The sequence below is a fragment of the Channa argus genome, chromosome 1 (genome assembly GCF_033026475.1).
Source record: "Channa argus isolate prfri chromosome 1, Channa argus male v1.0, whole genome shotgun sequence".
NCBI lineage: Eukaryota > Metazoa > Chordata > Actinopteri > Anabantiformes > Channidae > Channa > Channa argus.
In genome coordinates, this window is record NC_090197.1 from 22,937,601 (window position 1) to 22,958,288 (window position 20,688).

Sequence of the window (20,688 nt, forward strand, 5' to 3'; positions counted from 1 at the left end):
GGTTTGTTGGTGCCCCACTGTATTTTATCAGCACACAATGTGCTACATTTATGTATGTCGGCCTGTGGCACTTCAAAGAAAGAATGATTGTTGCCACATTTAGTGTGTCAAAAATTGGATTTTATTGGCAGCAGCAGCAAAAAATAAAAAAGAACATGCACAGAGAAGAATAAAACATTATCCTGTCCCATGGCTTTTGTGAGCAGGGTGGTCAATGTTTTCTTTTGTGGAGGTGTCAGGATGTATGTCACCCAAGCTTCATCCATCTTTTGTGCAATTGCTATCTCTCCCTTTTTTCTGGGTTGGGGGTGGGGGATCGCACACACACAAAAAAACACACACACATTCACATGCAGTATGGACGCAGGTCTGCCTCTGGAATTTGTAGCTATTTGTCTTAATACTATGTCTTGAGTAATTGGGAAAGAGTTCAGATTGGAGAGGCTGGGGGTTGGCTGTAGCTATGGGGTTGGTGGCAGTGCAGAAGAAAAATCGAGTCCAACATGTAAAGGCTGGAGGCTGGGTCGACACAAAGAGAATTTCATGTTATCTTGCGGGAGACGAAGCAACTAATAGGTCCCAGACATTGAAGTCTGCGCCTCCAGAGACAGCTGATTCACTTACTTCTACTCTTATTTGTGTGTCTTGTGTCCTGGATTTGGTTGAAAACTTATTGTTACCACAGGCATACATTGTGCAAGTATAATAGATAAGCTTCATGCAGTATTTCTGTTATATGACTGGCCTGGGATGGATTGGACTTTATCCATAAACACAGGCTATATTGTATGATATGTTATCATTTTTGTCCTTTGTCCTCCTGTTAACGCTTGTAGACGCTATAATAAGAACAATGGACCCATTAAGCAATATAACTCAGTCTAGTCCTTTTAAAGTTATATAATACAACTGAAGCCAGCACTAATCTTAGACCCAGCTCTCCCTCTCCCTGCTCTGAAACAGCTATGCTTTGCTTGTAATGTTCCAGCACACTCTGCACAGCCCTTCAGGTAGGCATAGTTGTCAAATTACAATAAATAAGAATGCTTAAAAACTTACCAATCAAGCAGAAATTGTAGCTTTTCTCTGATTAGCCGGTAGCGTGAGCCTTTCTCAAAACCCTTTTTAGAAGTGAATATCTCTACACTGCTGTCAGTGATGTTCAATGAGTGTGTGCCACAGGAGTCATCCAAAAAAATGTGAAAATGTTGCACTGTAACTTTAAGTGTATAGGCTTTTTAAATCTTAAATAATGAGACTACAGTCCAAATTACAGGACAGGGCCATAGTAATCCATTTACTACCTTTGAATATTGCATTGCAGTGACTGCAATTAAAAGCCTGAATAATATGGTTATTACACTGCATGGCCTTCTCTTCACAGTCAAAATCCTATTTAGCTTTGTGATAGAAAAAAGTGAATTATTTTCACCCTGAGCCCAGGGAAAGTCATAGCAGGACCCAGCTGCTGCAGGGCCTCAAGGAGAGTGTGTGTGTATGTGCATTAGTGTGTGTTTATGTGGACATGAAGTCTCCTAACAATGTTTCTCGAAGTCTAAGGAGCTCCCAGTCACCAATCTAAGCTCTGACTGCGTGGCAGGATTTCAGTTGCTGCAGGATAACAAGCAGAACAATTTACAGTCTCTCTGTCATGGTTTTACCCCGATGGCTTATGCTAGAAACAGGCCTGCCATTTGTGAACACAAAAGGATAGAGGGAGGAGGGTTTGAAATGGCTGCTGCTCTTAAACAAGTCTGCATTAGTGGATTTACTGATACCATAATTAACTTAAAATATATTTCCATATTACATACAATTCATTTAGCTGTAGGTGGTGATCAGACAATTACATATCATACATTATATCTTACACGCCTCCACTGTTTATCAGTGTAGAAATGTATTCCACACTCATCAAAGCTGAGAGTTTACTCAGAACCAATCATCACATCCATGACTACAGCGTAGTGATACATTTATTTGGTAGTAAAAAATACATTTGCATTATTAAAGCAATAATGTCACTGATTGTGAAGGCTTTTAGAACAGTTACAGTAATAGTTGTGTTGTTTTGTCTGACTAACAGTCAAAATGATTTAGGATGAAGTCCTAAAGTCCACCACCAACCAGACAAGTAGCAGTTTACATGCATGTCTTTCCAGACTTATATTTTTATCAGTTCATCTATGAGTCCAAGTGGACATTTGTGCCAGTTGTAATGAAATTCCCTCCAAGCGTTCCTTAGATATTACATGAAAATGATGACAATGGGACATTCATGAACATAAAGTAATCACATTCAAGAATGGGATGTATGGACAGTAGGACAACATAAAACCTAGTATCTGCAACTGTGGCTCTTGCTGGTGCAGAAGCGTAAAAATACACCTTTAATGTAACCTGGCTATAAACTGTCCTTAATTGCAGTGCTCAAGTACAAATATTCAGTTACTATAATTTTCTGTCACTGACCAAAAGTGATAAATGATTAAATTTTAATCTCTGCTATGCTTTAACTAACTCAACGGTTTACATCATGTCCATAAAAACAAAAGCAGAGAGACTTTATTGTAACTATAGTGTACACATTCTGTCACACAGGGGAGTTGCATTTCAGTAATAACAACATAAGTACAAATCAATGCCAAAAAAAGGGGCTCACATCATTATGACATTAGGTTTTAGCAAAAAAGCTGTGTACATCTGACAGAAGAGAACTGACAAAAGGAAATTGATGGAATACAACCTCAGCAAGACATTCATAGCAGTCGGTCTGTAAGCTCACAGATCACAGCCTCCTCTTAGATCATGTTTATACAACATGGAGTACTAAGCTATCATCTTTTCTAGAGAGGCAGCAAAGGGCTTCATCTCTGGGGAGTTCTCAAAAGCTGCAGCAGTTAGGTACCAAACAAGTACTAAGGTCAAGGAGGCTAGAGGTGGCTGCTTGTGTTGAGACCATCTTTAATTTTATTAGCAGAGAGAAGGTGATGTCTCTTTAGGGAAATGATACAATTGACAGCTGTGGCACAGCCGTGGCTGGATTTGTGGGGAGGTCATAGCGGGACCATCTCTTGCAACTAGGGTGCAATCAGAGAGTGCAGGTTGCTGACACCTTGCATTGTCTTTTAGACCTTACTTTGGTTTGCTGTATAGTAGGCTGGATCCCAGAGGCATGTGGGTTCATGGATAGCTGTGTGCTAGTGACAACCATAAATTTTAGTACAAGCAGTAAAGAGGACAAAAAAAGTGGTATAATTTCTACATTTTGTGCATTAGCAATTTAGAATCAATTACTGGGAAAATGCAAGGAAACAAGCCTCAGCACCAGGAAAAACACAAATCTGACGGTAAAGAACTTAGCAGTATGTTGGTAAATTTAAACCAGTATATACAACTCTCGAGGGCTAAATACAGAAAACGGGCTGTGAACACTGATACTCAGATTCAGGTCTCATCACACAATTTAAAGGTCATTATATGCCAAAACAATAGCTATGGAATAGTGGATACATTCTCCAAATGCTAGCAGAATCAATGGGCCATTGTAACGTGATATTATGCATGCAATGTTGTTTGGTTTTAGCACAAGAATTCCATGCTTATAGTTTGGTTTAGGTCCGAACACAAGAAGGTCAGTGTGGGCTGTGTGGCTTAAAATGTGAAATAAATTATTTAATAATCTAATAAAATATAAATATTTTGTCACATAAATTTTGAAAAACCCTTTTCATGCATTGTTGGTAAAAACACGCAAGCATCACTGGCTAACATAACAGTGACAGTACAAGCATTTGCATCTCGTTTCAAAGTCCGCTGTTTTGTCAGCCACACGACCCCTTCACTTCTTCCCTACGAGAAGATTGGTGACTGTAAAATGCATTACCAAATTCCATTCTGACGAGTCTAATATTCAATACGCCCACTAGATATCAAAACTCCCCGCATCTTGTTCATTTTAATTATACCAATAGGTAATAGGTGACCTACCAAACTATTAATATAGGCTGATATATAATAATTCAATGGCATCATAACAAAAGTTGTGAGCTGTGTTCTGGTTATCAGCTCTTTGTGATAAAGGGAGTAGAATAGGGTAAATGTTAATAAAAGGTCGAGAGGACATGACCTGAGTATCAGCTGGCTGTCTGTCAGCAGCTCCTTAGTAGGCTACATGAGGATCGTACAGGAGGAACAACATTATTTTCAACTGATTGTTTTCAGTGAAACCATGGTGACAATATAAGTTTCGATCAGTCATGCCAGCGCCATTTATAATTTCAAAACATATAAAGAGCAGTGGAATTGTGTGATCTAAACAGCTGTCTGTGGAGATTACGCTTCACTTACTGCCAGAGCCCAATATAGATTCAGAGCATTTAAAAAACACATGGGAGCCTAGGTGATGTGTCCTTTAGAAACAATGTGGACGGATGTTGTAAAATGAGTAATTGACAGACAACCAAATGCTTTTAAAAGTGTCAAGATGAGTGTACAATGTTTACAATCTTACTTTAGCTGGTGAACATCCAAGATTTTATTAATTTGAGAAACCATAAAATACATCCAAGGGAAATGGAAATATCTTTAGTTATATGGTAATAAAAAAATGGAAATATTAATCCTGATGTTAGAACTTAAAGAAAAGTCAAGGATCACAATTTCAGTAGGTTTCATCCTCTGGGAACCATCTGAGAACCTGTCCAGTGTGTTATGCCAATCCGTGGTTTTTTGGAGTGTCTTGTTCTGCAGTTAGTTGTCTATAGATATACGAAGTCTTGCAGTGCGTGAAATTGTAGGTGGTGCCACATGTTTGATTGGTTGGCCTTTGTGAGCACCACTACTATGAAGTGTGCTTGTTGTGCTAGAGCCCTAGGGGAGACAACACCCATTTAGTACAATGCGGTGTGTTTTTTATTCTTAGTAGAAAATGTTTGCTGTCTCCTTCTAAAATGCCTGCAGTGAGTTCACACACAGTGGGTTTCTAGATGTTTTTTTAAGGTAGACAGCTTGTCAAGATAAGTGACAGGTGCTGTGGCGGGAATTAGACCATCTGAGGGGAGGGAGACCGGGATTTACACTGCTCTTTTTGTCTCAAGACAAAACAGTAATATATTTAATGCAACTTCAACAAGACATAACAAAGTCTTTCACAGAACCCAGATAGTCACAACATAACAAAGCCAAACATGTCCCCAGATGATGGTTTTTAAAGAATACTGATAACTGACTTGACTTGACAGTGCTTTTCCTGACAAGACATTTCATGTGTTTTCCCAAAAAAAAAACAGATAGGTAACATAAATGCTGTGTTCAAAACCAGATAGAATAGTCATTTGTACAGTCAAATCTTTGCCGTAGGCCATTTTGTGCCTTCAGCAGGGGTCAGCAGTGGAGATTTGCTTTGCAATCAGTTGCCACATTTGAGCAATCACCAGTAAGAAGGGATTCCATTTGAAATTATGTGAGCTTCATTTTGTATTGAATGGTTTTTAAAGAAAGCAATGCTGCTTTTTTGATTCATTTTCATTGTATTTTTGTCTGTGGAAATCACCACTACGCCAGCATAATCAGGGCATTGTGTGTTTTTTATAGTCAGCATTTCAATTTTTGAACCTTGTGCCAAGAATGAATAAAAAACATGCACTAGAAGATTTTTCTTCTAAGAAGTACTTTTATTAACGATTCACAGCCATGATTAATTAAAGTGTGCAAGATACAAAAAATAGGAAAATGACATGAAGCCTCCTCCCTTAGATAAGCGCTGTATTACCTCTGCATCCTCCCCTAATGTCCTACTAGATTTTTTCAAATTTATCACTGAGGACTGGAAGAGTAATGGTAACGTACGAAAACAAAGTCCACTAGGGACGTGTACTACATCATTCAGATTTAACACTGCCATCTGTTTTGTGGTGCCCAGGAACGACAACATCAGTGCTTAAGACAAAGCATTTACTGAGATGACAGATGCGTTCGAGAGGCAGGGTCTTTACCTGTGGAAAAGTAGGTCTGGAATCAGATGGCTGATGGGAGAGACACACTTACCTAGTAGTTGTTGTGTGCTTGAGTCTCATGGTGCTGTGTTTTAAACACACCTTGATGTTTTTTCTCTTCTTCAATGGAGCTGAGGGAGATACAAAGCAGCAGAGGCTTTCCACTATTGAATGTCAAATCAAAAGTTGACCTATGTAGAATGTGAAAGCACTTTCAAACTTATGGCAGCGCAATATCTCAAGTGAGATCCTACCACGCTGGCTACTTTATCCTGTGCTCGTGTTTATGCTGTCAGTGCACTGTGCACTTCTGACAGGGCTGTGCTGGGATATGGGATCAATCATGACAAATGTAGATATGGGAGTCTAAATGCAACTTATATTTGGTTGATTAGAGCAATTCAAGTTCATAGGTAAGACCATAATTTACATAATTCACAGTCGTAAAATAAGTTGAAGAAATATTTATATTCAGTTCATTGTTTGATTTCCTGGATGTAAAATTTGTTTGGATGATTTTAAATTGCATTATATTAGAACGAGAATATAGTTGTTATTTTGTACTAAATAAGTACTTTTATTCTGGTAGTTTAGAGGGAGGGGATTCAGGTGACAAGTCACGAAAATGAAGATTCAGATTAGTTGACATTCAAGCCACAGAGTTTTTTGACCTCTCTCTCTGTCTCTCCTTTTTTCTCTTAGTTTTTTCCTTGTGTTTCATTAAAATAATGTTCTGTTTTTTTTTTTTTAATCCTGGATCTTGACTGTTGTGCAGGTCATCCACAATAGGAACAGTCTGAATTTCAAAAATCCATGCGGGAAAAGTGACTTCTTTTGACTTCTACATGGCACTTTGTTTTTATTATATTTTCTGTTGGACTTAAGGCAGTCTTTGATTTAAAAATGAGGTGGCCTTGCCCTGTTATTAATCTCTCCTTTCATTCAGCATGTTCCTGTCTGCAGCCTTTTTTTTCACATAACCAGTATGAGAAAGACAATTAGAAAGCTGGTTATTCGTATATGTGACAAAGAAATAGGCATTCTCCAACAGAAATCTACCTGGAGAAACCAGGTTTCCCTAATCCCCTACCCAGATTTTTTAAACCAGCTTTCCCAGCTACATGACAGGTAAGAAATCCACTTTCCAGCGAAAGCTGACTGTAGCCTGCTTACTTAAGTAAATGTAAATGCACTAACTCAAGATGTGTGTGAAGACTTTCAGCTTTGATTCAGAGGGTTTCAGTATGGCATTAAGCATTCATGAGGTATAGCCATTTTATTACACACACCCACTTTTGGCGGCTCATAAATAATAGAACAAAGCACAAGGATAACGTTTGATTCTTGGATTAAAATCCTTGGCATGGCAGGGTGTGGCCTGTTACCTTGTTACTCCATGACTAATCAAACAGATAAAAAGCCTCGAGGTGATTCTGAGCAAGGCCTGACATTAACTTATTTTCTCACCAGCCACTGTGGCTAGTAGTTTTCCAAAGTAGTATTCCAGAGAATTTTTTTTTTTTTGGTCCAAAATGTTGAGATATTTTAAAGTTTAATAGCGATTTTTGTGATAGAAAGTCTAAATAATAGAACTGAACTGCGGTCGTCCACCAATCCCACAGTTGTTGGTCCGATCCCCTGCTCCTCCAGTCACATGTCAAAGTGTCCTTGAGCAAGACACTGAACCCCAACTTAGTTGCTCCTGTTGAGTGTTGGCAATGTGTGTGTAAGAATGAGAAGCAGTGTAAAAGTGTTTTGAATGCCAATAGGTAGAAAAGCACTATATAAGTGCAGACCATTTACCATTTAAACCCCGCACATAAATTGAAATGAACCAGTTACAGTCCAGTTACAACAAGAACAGAGGAAATGTCCACTCCAAGTACCATTCCAAGTTTAAGATACAGAGAAAAACTCAACAAACAGTAAGCATATAAGTCTACATCTGTTGTGCTGACTGGAGTAAGCATTATAAATAAGAATGATCCAAATATTGGATTTCATTTTAACAAAAAGAAAAATATATGTGTTTTTAAGGCATATTTACAGCTTATTTGTATTTCGTTCTTGCTGACTGGTTGACTGATCGTTTTGCAAACACCAAACATAGTCACTGCAGGAGCCACAGCCACAGGAGAGCACATTCACTGGGAAATATAAGTACGGAAGTTTTGAAAGTTTTTTCAAGAGCTACTAGATACTGTATGTTGCTAGATCCAAAATGAGAAGAAGTTGTCAACACTGCCCACCACTCTTGACATTCACTGATATTCATTACTGCAGTAATATTTCAAAGCTTGATTGCAGTGAGTATACTAACATTACATATACATACACTATGCTGATTGGCATTACCTGTGTTGTAGAGTAGCTCACTTTTAGCAGAATCTTTTGACTTTCAGGATGAAGCTCAAGAGTCACCGGTCTGTGTAATTGAGAAGAGAAAGTAACTACAGAGAGAAGTTGTGTAGCAATATTGATGAAATGTCACCTCAGAAATTAGAGGTGCCTAACACTCTTCCCCTTTGTGCAAAGAGCAGGTCTACACTGGCAGCTCTCAGCACAGCCGACTGCTATTATTTGCCCTTTCTGCCTACAGTGACAGAGAAACTTCCAGAGTTAAGTGGAAAACTGTGTTTTATTTTACAGGAATCTTGTCTCCTTTTTTTCATGAGATAAACATAGTGAAAATAAATTTGGGGACAAATGTTGACAGCTCGCAGCTTGTAAGCAAACCCGGACAACCCATGAGTATCCTGTATTTCACATACATCACAATATGTCTGCAAGCACCTGTGAATTGTGGCAAATTGATTTTTTTGACATTGCAAGAAAATATATATATATTTATTTAGAAGGCAGCCTCTCTGGAATACACCTCTGCATTTTAGCATAGCGTGAAATCTAATTATTTAGTATCCTGTCAGGCCTTGTCTCAGGGTACATAACATGACCAGCCAAAACATGCCTTCAATTGTCACGTGTTTCCTGTCCCTCTGTCTTCTCCCTCTCCCTGTCTCTGTCGGCCAATGAGTGGTGTCAGGGATATTCCAGTGACTTGACATCCATGGCAGATGCGTGGTGGCACCTCAGCCCTGGGGGCTGTCTGGAAACCTCGTGCTCAGAGCAATAGCAGCTGGCTTCACTTCTTGAAGGGAGACTACATTAGCTCAAGGAAAAAGCCTTGTTTGCTCCTGCTGGCATTGTATTGTTTGTAGCTGGATTATAAACTGTGTCAAATTTATGCTAAGCCTAACTTAAGGCCCAGGCCTCTTTAGGGAGCTGTCTCATTGAGCCTCTATAGTGCTCTTAAAACAATCCCTCCCACTATCCTCAATTGGTCATGTTGCCTTGTTTATCTAATGTATACCAAGACATTGTTTGAGAAAACAATAATCAGTTTGTCAAGTTTTCAAGTGGAGGGGAGGATGCTAAAGTAATGGAGTGCTAACCCAAATTACAAAAATGCATGTTTTTCCCTTATTCTGGTTAGGTCAGAGTGGTGGCTGGAGCCTATCCTAGCTGTCATTGGCCAAGAGTACACCCCGGGCAGGTCACCAGTCCAACCCAGGGGCCAACACAGAGAGACAGACACAGACAAACAACCATTCACACCTATGGGAAATTTAGAGTCACCAATTAACCTAACATGCATGTCTTTGGAATATGGGGGAAAACTAGAGTACCTGGAGGAAACCCAAGTAGGGAGAATATGGAAACTCCACACAGAAGGGCTGCAGAGTGCCGCGGATGTGAACCTGTTATGCGGCACCACAAACTATGTAAAATAAAAATACATGTGAAGATGAAGCATTAACAGTGGTAAAACTTTTTATTATTGTTTAGAGAATTTCAGACTTAATAACAGACTGAACATGTAGAATTAGATGTCCTAGATTGCTCCAAGCTGTTGTGATTTCATTAAAGAGTGCCGTGTATCATCCTTGACTCCCAGCTCTCAGTTTGGTATTTTAGGAATACACCAGCATATGCTACTCTATTACAGTAATAAGAGTAAAGTGTAAGTCGTTACTTCCACTCTGGTGTGTCACCACTGTCACCTCTTTGCCCTCAGCAGTCAGGCATTGTTGATGCGGTGTGTTAGAGCTTTGAAGGTGCCTTCAGCTCTCTAAGCCGCAGAGCAGAGAGGTGCTGCTGTCGCTGACAGACTGACTGACAGGCAGGCAGAGAGGACCCAGCTGTGATGGTTCTTGTCGGCTCAGTGGCAGCCTTATGATGAATTGCCTCTCCTGAATGATAGCGCTGTTACTGAATGATACAGACGCAGGATTGTTCTGTCAGCATCTCACTGCAGACCAAAAATAAAGAAATAAATAAAGAAGCGGGAAATGAACGGCAATGCAACCTCCCCATCTTTTTTATTTTTCATTAAAGTTGCCACCTCTCATAGATCTCCATATGCACTGATATGGAACTGGAAGTTTGTGCACTTATACTGTGAGAAAATTGCCATGTAGAATCACAAATGTGGCCCAACTTTTGAGTGATTGAGAGCTGACTCTTGTTTCTTTTTATCTTCTACCCAAATTATATCTGAAAAATACTTCCAGTGTGTTTTCCTTTTTGCTGCCTATAAATTACTGTATATGTAATTGTTTGTAATAAATGTCATATCAATGTACAATAATACTACATTTAAGTTACATTCCATTTTTTGGCTTTTTATTGTTGGTTTGTTTGTTTAATGCAACATGCATTATTTAAGCTTTATTTTAACATTCACCTACCTGTTGTATGTGCCTACAGCTCAGATGACTACTATGAATACGGACACAGTGGGGAATCATATGATTCATATGGTGAGTTACAGACCTCTCTTCTTCAAATATATCTTCTGCCATTTATCAGTTATCAGAGTATAAGTTTCTAGTTTCTGTATCTGCCCTGTAGCTTCATCTCAGTTGCCATAGCACCTTCAAAATTATGGGATTAGCATGTGTAAAGTGGTTAATTCTCAATTCACAGTTTTTACTTCCTCTATTTATTTGGTTGGAATTAGGTGGGAACAATGACTCTTTTTCTCAGTAGATTTTGATTCTGAAATAAACAACAGGAATTAACGCCAGATGCCCTTCCTTTCACACCCTCTCATTTTTATCCGGTCTCGGGATCAGCACCAAGGTTGCCCTTGGTGGCGGGGTGGAGCCACACCTGGTGGGGTGGGATAGAACCGTAGCTTTCTGCATCCCAGCCTAATGCTCTACCACTGATCCACCAGGCCCCCATCCCTATATATACACATTTTTATTTGTACACTGATTATAAGAATTTACAAAATTTATTACTTCTTTTTCTACCACAGTTGTATGGTATGACAGAAATAGTCCTATTAGCTGTAAACCTAAAATTATTTTACACAACACACATAATAAAGCTTTGCAATTGAGATTAAAATTGATTCAATGTGATTCATAAATAATTTAGAAAATATAACATTTTTGGACAAATGTATGATAAGTCTACATCTGTTATAATAATTAAATAAGAATATTGAATACAAACTGGTGCTTTTGTTTGTGACACAGTTGTTCAGTACTACAACTCTCTCCAATTACCTAAGCAACAGATTATGTATAAGGCCTCTTTAAATGAGTGGTTTACAGTGTTTAATAGATCTAAAAAGAGCTTCAGACAAAGTCAACAGCACTGAGATAACACTTAACAGAACTATGTCAGATTTTGACAAGATGCAGTAAGAAGTGGGCCAAGGTCAAATCTCTGCAGGGTGCACTAGAATGACAGTGGACCTACTATACAAAACAGTATCATCTGTACAACGCTGCTGTACAGATGATGGTTGATTAATTGGAAGTACCGTATGTGTAAACTTTGAACAAACAGGAAAACATCAAGAAATCTCCATAGTGGTTATGTAAACTCTCTTTCTCTAAAACATATTTATTCAGTGCCGAACCTACAGCGAATTGATTATTCTGTTTCTGTCATATGGGCTCAGATGCAAGCTTAAAGTTGAAATTTATCTCATTACTAATATTTACTAATAATTACTAATATACATTATGCATTATAAATGTTTTAAATTTTTCTATTAGCGACTTACTGCAAATGGATAACAATCAGTTGCTTTTTATTTATTGCTAATGCATACTTTCTAAAGATGTATTTGGCTTGTTTTTTCATTGATTTATCAAAGTGGATATTGGGTTTGTTCTGATACGTTTATTTACCTTATGTATTGCCTTTTTGTGAAAAACAAGGTGGAAATGGCTATTATAAGATTTGTTTCTGAAATGACCTGCATTCTTTAAAGTTTTGAATGTGTTTCTGAAAGCATGCCAAAAATAATGAAAACTTTCCCAACTTTTGTAACCACACAAGTGGAAGAACTATGCACATTCAACTCATTAGAGTGTTGCATACCTGCACATAAAATAAAAACCTCTGCCACATGGGTCACGCAGAAAAAAAGGTGACAGTTCAAAAGAAACAGATAAACAGCGTTGATGTGCCTCCTTGTTCTCAAAACACAAGGTTACCTTGGTCTGTCTCTTCAAAGTGACTGTCAGTGAAAGGGTGACAGGTTTAATTAAGGGGTATTGTCTATGTGCTGCCAACAGAGAGCCTGAACATGAGGAAAAAAAAACAACCCTTTGTGAGCCTCAGCTCTAGGGAAGTCTGAGCGCTGGCTGAAGATCAGACAAAAGGTGCCATCGATACTGGCACTTTCACATTGACAGTACCACAGGGTGAACAGAAACTGATTTGGGCTAATGGTAATTGTGACCTTTTTGCTTGGAGCCACTAAACGGCTCCTTTTCAAGTATCTATTTGATCCTCTCATTCAATTATCTGAGATGCATCCTTCCAGGTGAAAGTCAAACTTCTTGGCTTGAGTCGCCGTTTGCATTCACAGCTTGAATCAGCGCATTTGTTATTATGAGCTGCATCAATACCAAACATTTAAAGAGCTCCCAGCTTGCTGCTGTGTTATTGTCATCTAAGGGAGCATATTTACAATATTGGCATAGAGCTTGAAATACTTTACATAGGTTGTTGTGAATTAATGAATCAAAGTATTAACACCTCTGTAATCTTTCCCCATCTGATTCTTGTCTTCCCAATCAGGTCAGGAAGAGTGGGCAAACAACCGCAGCAAGGCACCATCAGGACGAACAACCAAGGGAGTGTACAGAGATCAGCCATACTCCAGATATTGAACTGTTTATACAACCTGCACCTGAGTCCTCATGGCTGTTTTGACCCAAGTAATGGATTTTTTTATGGACGCTCCCACATTTTTAGAATCGAAAACTAAACATTATACACATGAAATGGTAATAGTGAGATACTGGATGAGTAGAAGCTGGTTTGAAAAATGGCATCCCCTTTATGATAAAAACATACTCCCACTGGGTAAAATGTGTAAAGCAATTGAGGTAATCTATCCTTTCCTCAAAGAGAAATCGAGTGGAAGTTAAGATTAAGAAAGTCTCCATAGTACATTAAGTTTCTCTTTCAGCTATGTGATGGTGAAGAATGACATTGTATCAAGCTATTTACCTGGTAGTGATAAGTGAATCACTATAAGCTGATCGATACAATGTTTCTCCACAGCTGCCAGTGCAACTTAATTAATCACCCTCTATTCTTTAAACCTTGAACTGCGTGGTTGATCACTTTCAAATGTTGTAGCTTAGTTCTAGGAAAGTGCAGTAGTGTAGATATTTTCTTCTGAGGGGTAATTGGTGAAATTGTGTCCCGTGTAAATTAAACATTTACAAACTGAAAAAGAAAAGAGTTATACTGTATACATATTGTATTGCTGTTTCCTCCTTTTTTGTAAAATACTCGATATTTAGTGTTAAAGGGCTTATAAAAGCATGGTGTGCAATTGTGGATATTGTCAGCTGTTTTGTTCTGAAAAGCCTATGTAGTTGTGTTCTTTTATTATGCCCCCAAATGTCCACATTATTTCGTCAATAAATAGCCACTCATACCTTATGTACATTGATCAAACAAAGCTACAATAACAGTCTGGGAGCTTTTTAATTTTTGTGATTAAATTTAGATGCTCTAAATAAGTCATTTTGATGTCATAATTGGATTTAAAACAAGCTTAGTATCTGACTTTATAGGCATCATAATTTTATTATACTAAATCACAAGCTGATGGATTAGTAATCATTTCCATCTAGACATTTGTTCAACAATATTGATTTTGAGCTTATGTAAGCCCTTTAATATTTTCCTCTTTGTTGATGCTGAATAAACATTTTGAAAGAAAATGTTTGTGTTTAAGAGAATAATTATGGATTCATAAATAAAAATGCATAATTTAAACTAACAAGCTCAAATGAAAAAATGCCAGATAAGTTTGAAATATTTAACACGTAGTAGCCTGTAATAAATTCATAAAAAAGCATATCATAATAACTAAGTGAAAACTAAATTAAACATCATATTTTCTGGCAAAAACTCCTAAGTGGTAGCGAGATGACATTAAACAGTAGAAACAGCAAATGGCTGTTTGTGACCTTGGAGACAACCTTAGTAATCTGATAAGAAAGGCTTCCTATTTGTATCTGAATGGCCTGTGATGCATTTTGTATGAAATCTCTCCGAATGAGATTTAGAGGATTTAGCGATAACGAGTGTGCCATTCTTGAAACTCTATCCACTCTGTTTGTTCATATAATTCGATGTGAAGCCAACGCTGATCACGTCACGCATCATCAGTAAACACACATTAACCTTCTGGGTGTTTACCCTGACAGAAACGTCTTGTAGCACCACATGAAAGCCTCCTTGACCTCCACTAGGCCTTGATCAGTTCAGTACAGGTGGGGGGGCAGGTTGGAAGTGTGGGGGGGGGATTTGCTCTCTCTTCTTGTTTTGCTCTTTCTGTTCTCCTCCGGTCATGTGACCTGCTCCCAGTCATTTAAAGCGCCTGCCTTTGCCCCGTCCATTAAAGAGACTCTAAATGACCCCAGCTGACTTCCGCAGAGAGAGGATGGCAGTAGCTGTTTAAAAAGACCTCCGTCCCACAAGGTAAACAACCTGACCCAGTTTAACCTCTCCCCTAACATAGTTGCTCTTAAACCCTCTCTAAACATCAATGTAATATGTTTGCCTGTCTCTTTTAAGTCCATAATTTAGTCACAAAGCTGGGAATAATTAGATATCTGTAACAAAAACACTGTAAAATCTATGATAAATAGCAGTAATATTTCAGCGAACTGTATAGTGAAATAACTTTATTCTAAGACTTTGATAAACTATATCATCTGTTACAATATTGTAACCATAAAATACTGTGTGTCTTTATATTATTTTAAATTTATTGCATTGGTTGTAAATATGTTTGTGTTTTGAACTTGCATGGTTATCCTGTTGTTTATATTCATTTCTAGGTCAATATCCACGCTTCACCAGGCCATTCATTCAGTTACCTTACTGGTGATAAAGGTATGTTATTTCCTTTAATATGTCAGGAGTTTATGAACGATATCTTAATTTTCAATGTTCTGTTAGGTCTCAAAAAGTGTTTTCATCTTAATTAATGAGGTATATGGAGTAAATCATGTTAATCATTGTTGATGATTTTTTTTTTAATATAACCATTATAATATATCGACTCTACACTGTAAATATTTTTAAAGATTGTTCAAGAGAAGCAATGAAATGTTTATTAAAGACATTCAAAAGGTTTCTATTATAAATGTTTTCTTAACCTACAAAAATTTGTCTCACAATAGTTTGTTTATGCAAAAACAATTTATGCTGGGAAGTCTGCTAGTTTTTTTTCTTCAAAAGTTAATTTTGTTCTTTCATTCAAATTATTATTTAAAATTTTATGGCCTCAAGGCAAAACAGTTCATGTTATAAGTGGTCTGAAAATAAAAATTAGACTTTGTATGTTGAAATAATTTTAATAAAACATATTACATATTTACAATAAATTAACTAGAAAAACTTTATTTATTCCACTAAATTACTCTTTTTGAGTATACAGTGTCCAATACCATTTGTAGATACTGTAGGATCCAATGACTCATAGAGATTCTGAAAAAGCTCACGAAATCTGTGTTACTGTACGTCTCTGATGTCAATGACGATTTGTGAATTTAAAAGTGATCACATACAGGGTCAAATAACAAAATCAAAGTAAAATCCAAGCCTGATGGTTGGATCCGGAAGCTTTAGTAATGATGGTGATGTATCTGAAATCTGTACAAATAAATAATCTGGCAGAGCTATGAAACATTGAGCCAAAAGACAAAATTGAGCAACAGCTTAAGTTCATTGGCTATCTACTTAATACAAGATGATCAATGATCTAAAGAAGGCAGAACATAATGATAATGTGCATGTCAAAATAATAATATATTAGACCGATCAGGTGAAAAAATATTTTAAGCTTCCAGGTTAGATCTGGTGAATCTTCAGTAAAATTACAAATAGAGGGTAGCTCACTTTAACTTTTTTCCTAATGTTTAAAGATGTGTGATCCTATTGATCTAAGCTATACTGAGTAGAGAATGTGATGTTGACATCACGTCATGTTAACTATGCAGGTGCCATCTTGTGTTTGATGCAGTCTCTGTGCCAGTGCCTGCTGCAGTTGTTAGTTGTCTTTCTGGTGGTGAGTTGGAGCCTGTGTTTAGAGTTTGTCATGATTCTGAAAATCGTTGCTATGTTAGTTCAGAGCTTCTACCATAGTAGGTTGATAGAGAAGTGCTGTCCTACCTTTGTGAGTACAACTAAATTCGAGTGAGCAGATCTTACATAGCCCTGATATTTACTGATATGATATGATATGATATTTTTTACCAAATACCATTGCTTTCTCGATTTAATTTCTCCAGAAGTGGTTCCTCTTCATCCTCCATATCTCTTCCCATCTCCATCAAATTTGAAGGATTTGAACAACTTTTTAGTCAAACAAAACGTATGCAGGTAACTTATTCCAACCACTTTAGCAGGCACAGATAAACAGACGACATAGATCACAAGACGTTAACACAGCGTGACGTAACGTCACATTCTGAGAAGTTAGACAAACATTATGGTATAGTTATTTGGGCAAAGCAAGGCTTGGCAACAGCCCTAGAGCTGCCGAGATGAAGGGTTGACCTTCAGTGAAAATGTGGAAAGACGGTTTAACTTGTTTGGGTATCAAATTGAAAACCCTTAAGCAGTATAAAATGAAATTCTACAGGGGAACCAGCATTATCATGACATATCAAATATTAATGTGACTTTGAGGCTTTGTGATGTTCTCTTGACAGGTTTTTTAATGTTGAAAATATTTTTCAAAGGCTCCTTTTGAGATCCTTCTAAATTACCCCTAGTTCGATGGCTCGACCCTCAGCTCTCCAGTTACACACTTCTACAAGCCCCTCAAGGGGATTCCTGTCCTGCCAAACTACTCTAGTTCACGTTGTACCTGTGCAATTAGAGTATAAGAGCACTCTGTGTCATTTGAACCACAACGGGGTCCTTGTTGTTGCAGTTTGAAAATGACACCCTGTGCTTGTATTAAGCACAGAAGTGTATTTCCTGACTGATTGTGTTAGCCAAAAAACATTGAAGCAGCTACAGATAACATACTGTCACAAAGAACAGCTATAAAAATGTCCTTCTCTGTTTTGCTTTTTTGTTGAAATTCATTTTGTTATTCCTTCTCATTTTTGCTTGTTTTACAGACTCTATGAACCAAATACAAGCTCCCCTTCAAACATTCAAGAACCCCACAATGTCAAGCTGAATTTCAAAAAGGCCGTCCAATTTCACAAAGGATTTTCCCTTGGCTAAATAGAGGACTTCAAATTTTTCAGTCAGGACAGAGGTGAATCCTGTAGGGGACAAGATGAAGTGACCTATTGAGATGCTGAAAAGGGGGAAAAGATAATGCATGTATCACACATCGTCATTCTCTGGAGAAAAGGAGGAAGAGAGGAAACCCGCAAGGCAAATGGAGTTTCTCATCCTCTGGGATGATCTGTCGGAGAATATTTCCTTCAGAGCTTCACCAGCTCTGTATACATCTTACATACACACAAAGGTGTTCGGATATGACTCTAAAACTGCCCTCTGTCCTTTCCTCAATCAGACTTTAGTGAGATGAGATGCATCTATGTCTTATATAAGAAATTAACTGTTGCCTGTTATGGAATATTGTTAAAAAATGCAATATACTAAAGCAATGACATAACATTGTTGGCAAAGATGCTTCTAATCTCATTTTGTCTTGCTCATTAACCTATATCCAATACGATTACTTTGTAAAAATTATTCCCCAAGTGCCTTGTTGTTGCATTGCTGTGACAGAAGTGAAAACATGTGAACAGTACAATAGAAAACTATATTTTCTGCTGTAATGCTGTTTTTTGTTTTTTTCTATGTGCATTACTAGTCTTTGAAAACACCACCCAGCTACACACAAGAGTACAGTTTTTCCAGATGTATTGCTTAATCGCAATCGACTTCAGTGCATATTACAATTCCAAAAGAGCTTTCTATCGAACAGAAAGCTTCATTCTGACTTGTGCATAAGTCCACATAGGCTGATTCCTATTCTGCACAGTCGTATGTCCTTAGTGGCAGACAATGGTTTTCCATTAGAGGAAGTGATTCTCCCTGGAGCCTCGGGCCATGCCTCAGACAATAACATGGTGACCTAACGCTTCAATCTCCAGCTCCCAGAGTCAACTCTCATCACCTCCTGGTGCTGACTCCCTGTCGGGAGTGTCTTAAAACGATAGGCTTATCTCAAGTAAACTTAAAGTAAGTTAATAAAGTAAGTAGATTATTTGATTAAGAAGGCATACAATGGAGGATGTAGTGATCTGTCACTTGGAGACAAGTCCATTTCAGCCCATGAATACAGATCGATGAAGACTTATAAAAGGCTTCAGGGCATCTGGAGCCAAATTAAACATGGCTTAAAGGCCCTAATATGCTATTTTTTGATCAGCTTGTTCCTATGACAGATGATTCCCTACATGAAAATACTATGATTAAGTGCTTTTTATTACTATTATTTGTTAGTTTGTCATTTCTATCTGTTTAGGTTTTAACCAATCAAGGTTTAATAACATTTTACTCAAAATGCTATGAGTCTGGGTATTATTTGTTAGTGCTACACATACTGTCAATCAATTCTGATTAAATCACACACAGTGCACAGAGCTGGGTGCAGCAGCTGGTTAGCTTAGTTTGGCCTAGACAGGGAACAATTGAAGCAAGTTTGTCTCTGTAAAGGTAAGAAATTCCACCTCCCAGCACCTGTAAAACTCACCCATTTTTTACTTTTTTTTTGTCCTTTCGGCTTATCCGTGACTTCAGGGTCGCCACAGCGGATCATTGTCCGCATGTTGATCTAGCAGTTTTTACGCCAGAGACCCTTCCTGACACAACCCTCCCCAGTTTCTACTAGGCTTGGACCTGCACTGCACAGCTGGGGAGGGGAATGGGCTGTTAGGGGTTCAGTGTCCTGCCTAGAGACACTTTGACATATAGCCGGGACCCTGTGGTCCGTGGACAACTGCCTTTCCAACTGAGCTATAGCCACCCCAGGGTCTAGCACCTTTAAACCTCACCAATTAATATATTACATCTCATCTGTTTTCGCATAAAAACACTTAGGAATGTACTATATACTAAGCTAACATCTGCTGGGTCCAGCTATAGATTTACAGTGCAGATGTTGTATCAATCTTCTTATGTATTACCTGGCAGGAATGCAAATAAATATTACTCAAAAGGTCAGACTCTTCCTTGAATACTTTATAAAAAAAATCTGTTTGTTTTTATACCTTTTATGTAATTATGATATATTAAATATTCTAATGGCTCAAGTTTTTGTTTTTAGAAAAAATAAACAGTGCCAGTGATTATCAGTGCAGCCTATGTCCTGCTTCCAGCCTATTTACATAATCTCTGTCTCTCCAGGTCAGATTAGTGGGGTTTAGCTGAGTCTGTTGTTTGTTTGTCTGCCAAAGTGTCATTTTCTAACAACCAGTGAGTGGAACCAAAGTGAGGACTTGTGTTTCATTCAACAGAAAATACAGGAATATTTAGGTACTACCAGTTACATTTAATTTCACCTGCCCCCTCATATAGGTGACTGATAGCAAAATATCTCTATCCTCATTGTAACATTTAAGTTTTGGCTTTTGATATGTGAAGTATGCTTATCTACTTGTGTCCCTATTAATCATGTTCAGGGTCTAAAGCAGCCTCCTCCAGCCTTTTGTTCTGTAATTAACTGAAGGGCATTTAATCTTACTGAGATTAAAACAACCTGATCAATGTTGAAGTGTCCCTCTGTCTCCTTTAGAAGTGAGCTCTAATGTGACCACAGGTCAGCGTGCATTGCCTGCTAAGTGGAAACTAAGATTGTGAAAGATCGATTATTACAGGGAACAGAGGTGAAGAATAGAAATAATAGAATTCACTCCACCATGATGCTAGTCAACAGGTTTTTTTCAGATTTAAAATAGTATTTAAACTTATTTATCTAAGAAATATTATTTTTGTAATTAGCATTTTTTTTAAAAGCTTAGAATACAAGCTGGGAAAAAAAACACAAAAGAAATTAAAGGTACCGGAATAGACATCAGGGCAGAAAGCACCTGTTAGAAAAATATCAAAGAGACAGGAACAAAACCAGCAAAAATAAGTCACAGAAGGACAAAACACTAATGAG

At 37.8% G+C, this 20,688-nt stretch overlaps 1 protein-coding gene across 3 annotated transcripts in view; it reads left to right on the forward strand.

Moving 5' to 3' along the window:
- khdrbs3 (KH domain containing, RNA binding, signal transduction associated 3) overlaps positions 1-20,441 on the forward strand; it is a 113,552-nt gene extending 93,111 nt beyond the window's left edge. Inside the window, exons 8-12 of one of the 3 annotated variants that reach the window (XR_010914693.1) lie at positions 10,764-10,816; positions 13,104-13,243; positions 15,389-15,443; positions 16,844-16,934; positions 17,684-20,441. Coding sequence is in view for 1 of the 3 variants with exons in the window: in XM_067508076.1 (XP_067364177.1) it covers positions 10,764-10,816; positions 13,104-13,195 (145 nt within the window). In the remaining 2 variants the exon portion in view is untranslated. Of the gene's footprint in view, positions 1-10,763; positions 10,817-13,103; positions 13,873-15,388; positions 15,444-16,843; positions 16,935-17,683 lie in introns of those variants that run through there. The other 2 variants (XR_010914692.1, XM_067508076.1) reach the window with 2 other exon arrangements.
- The last annotated feature ends 247 nt before the right edge of the window (positions 20,442-20,688 follow it).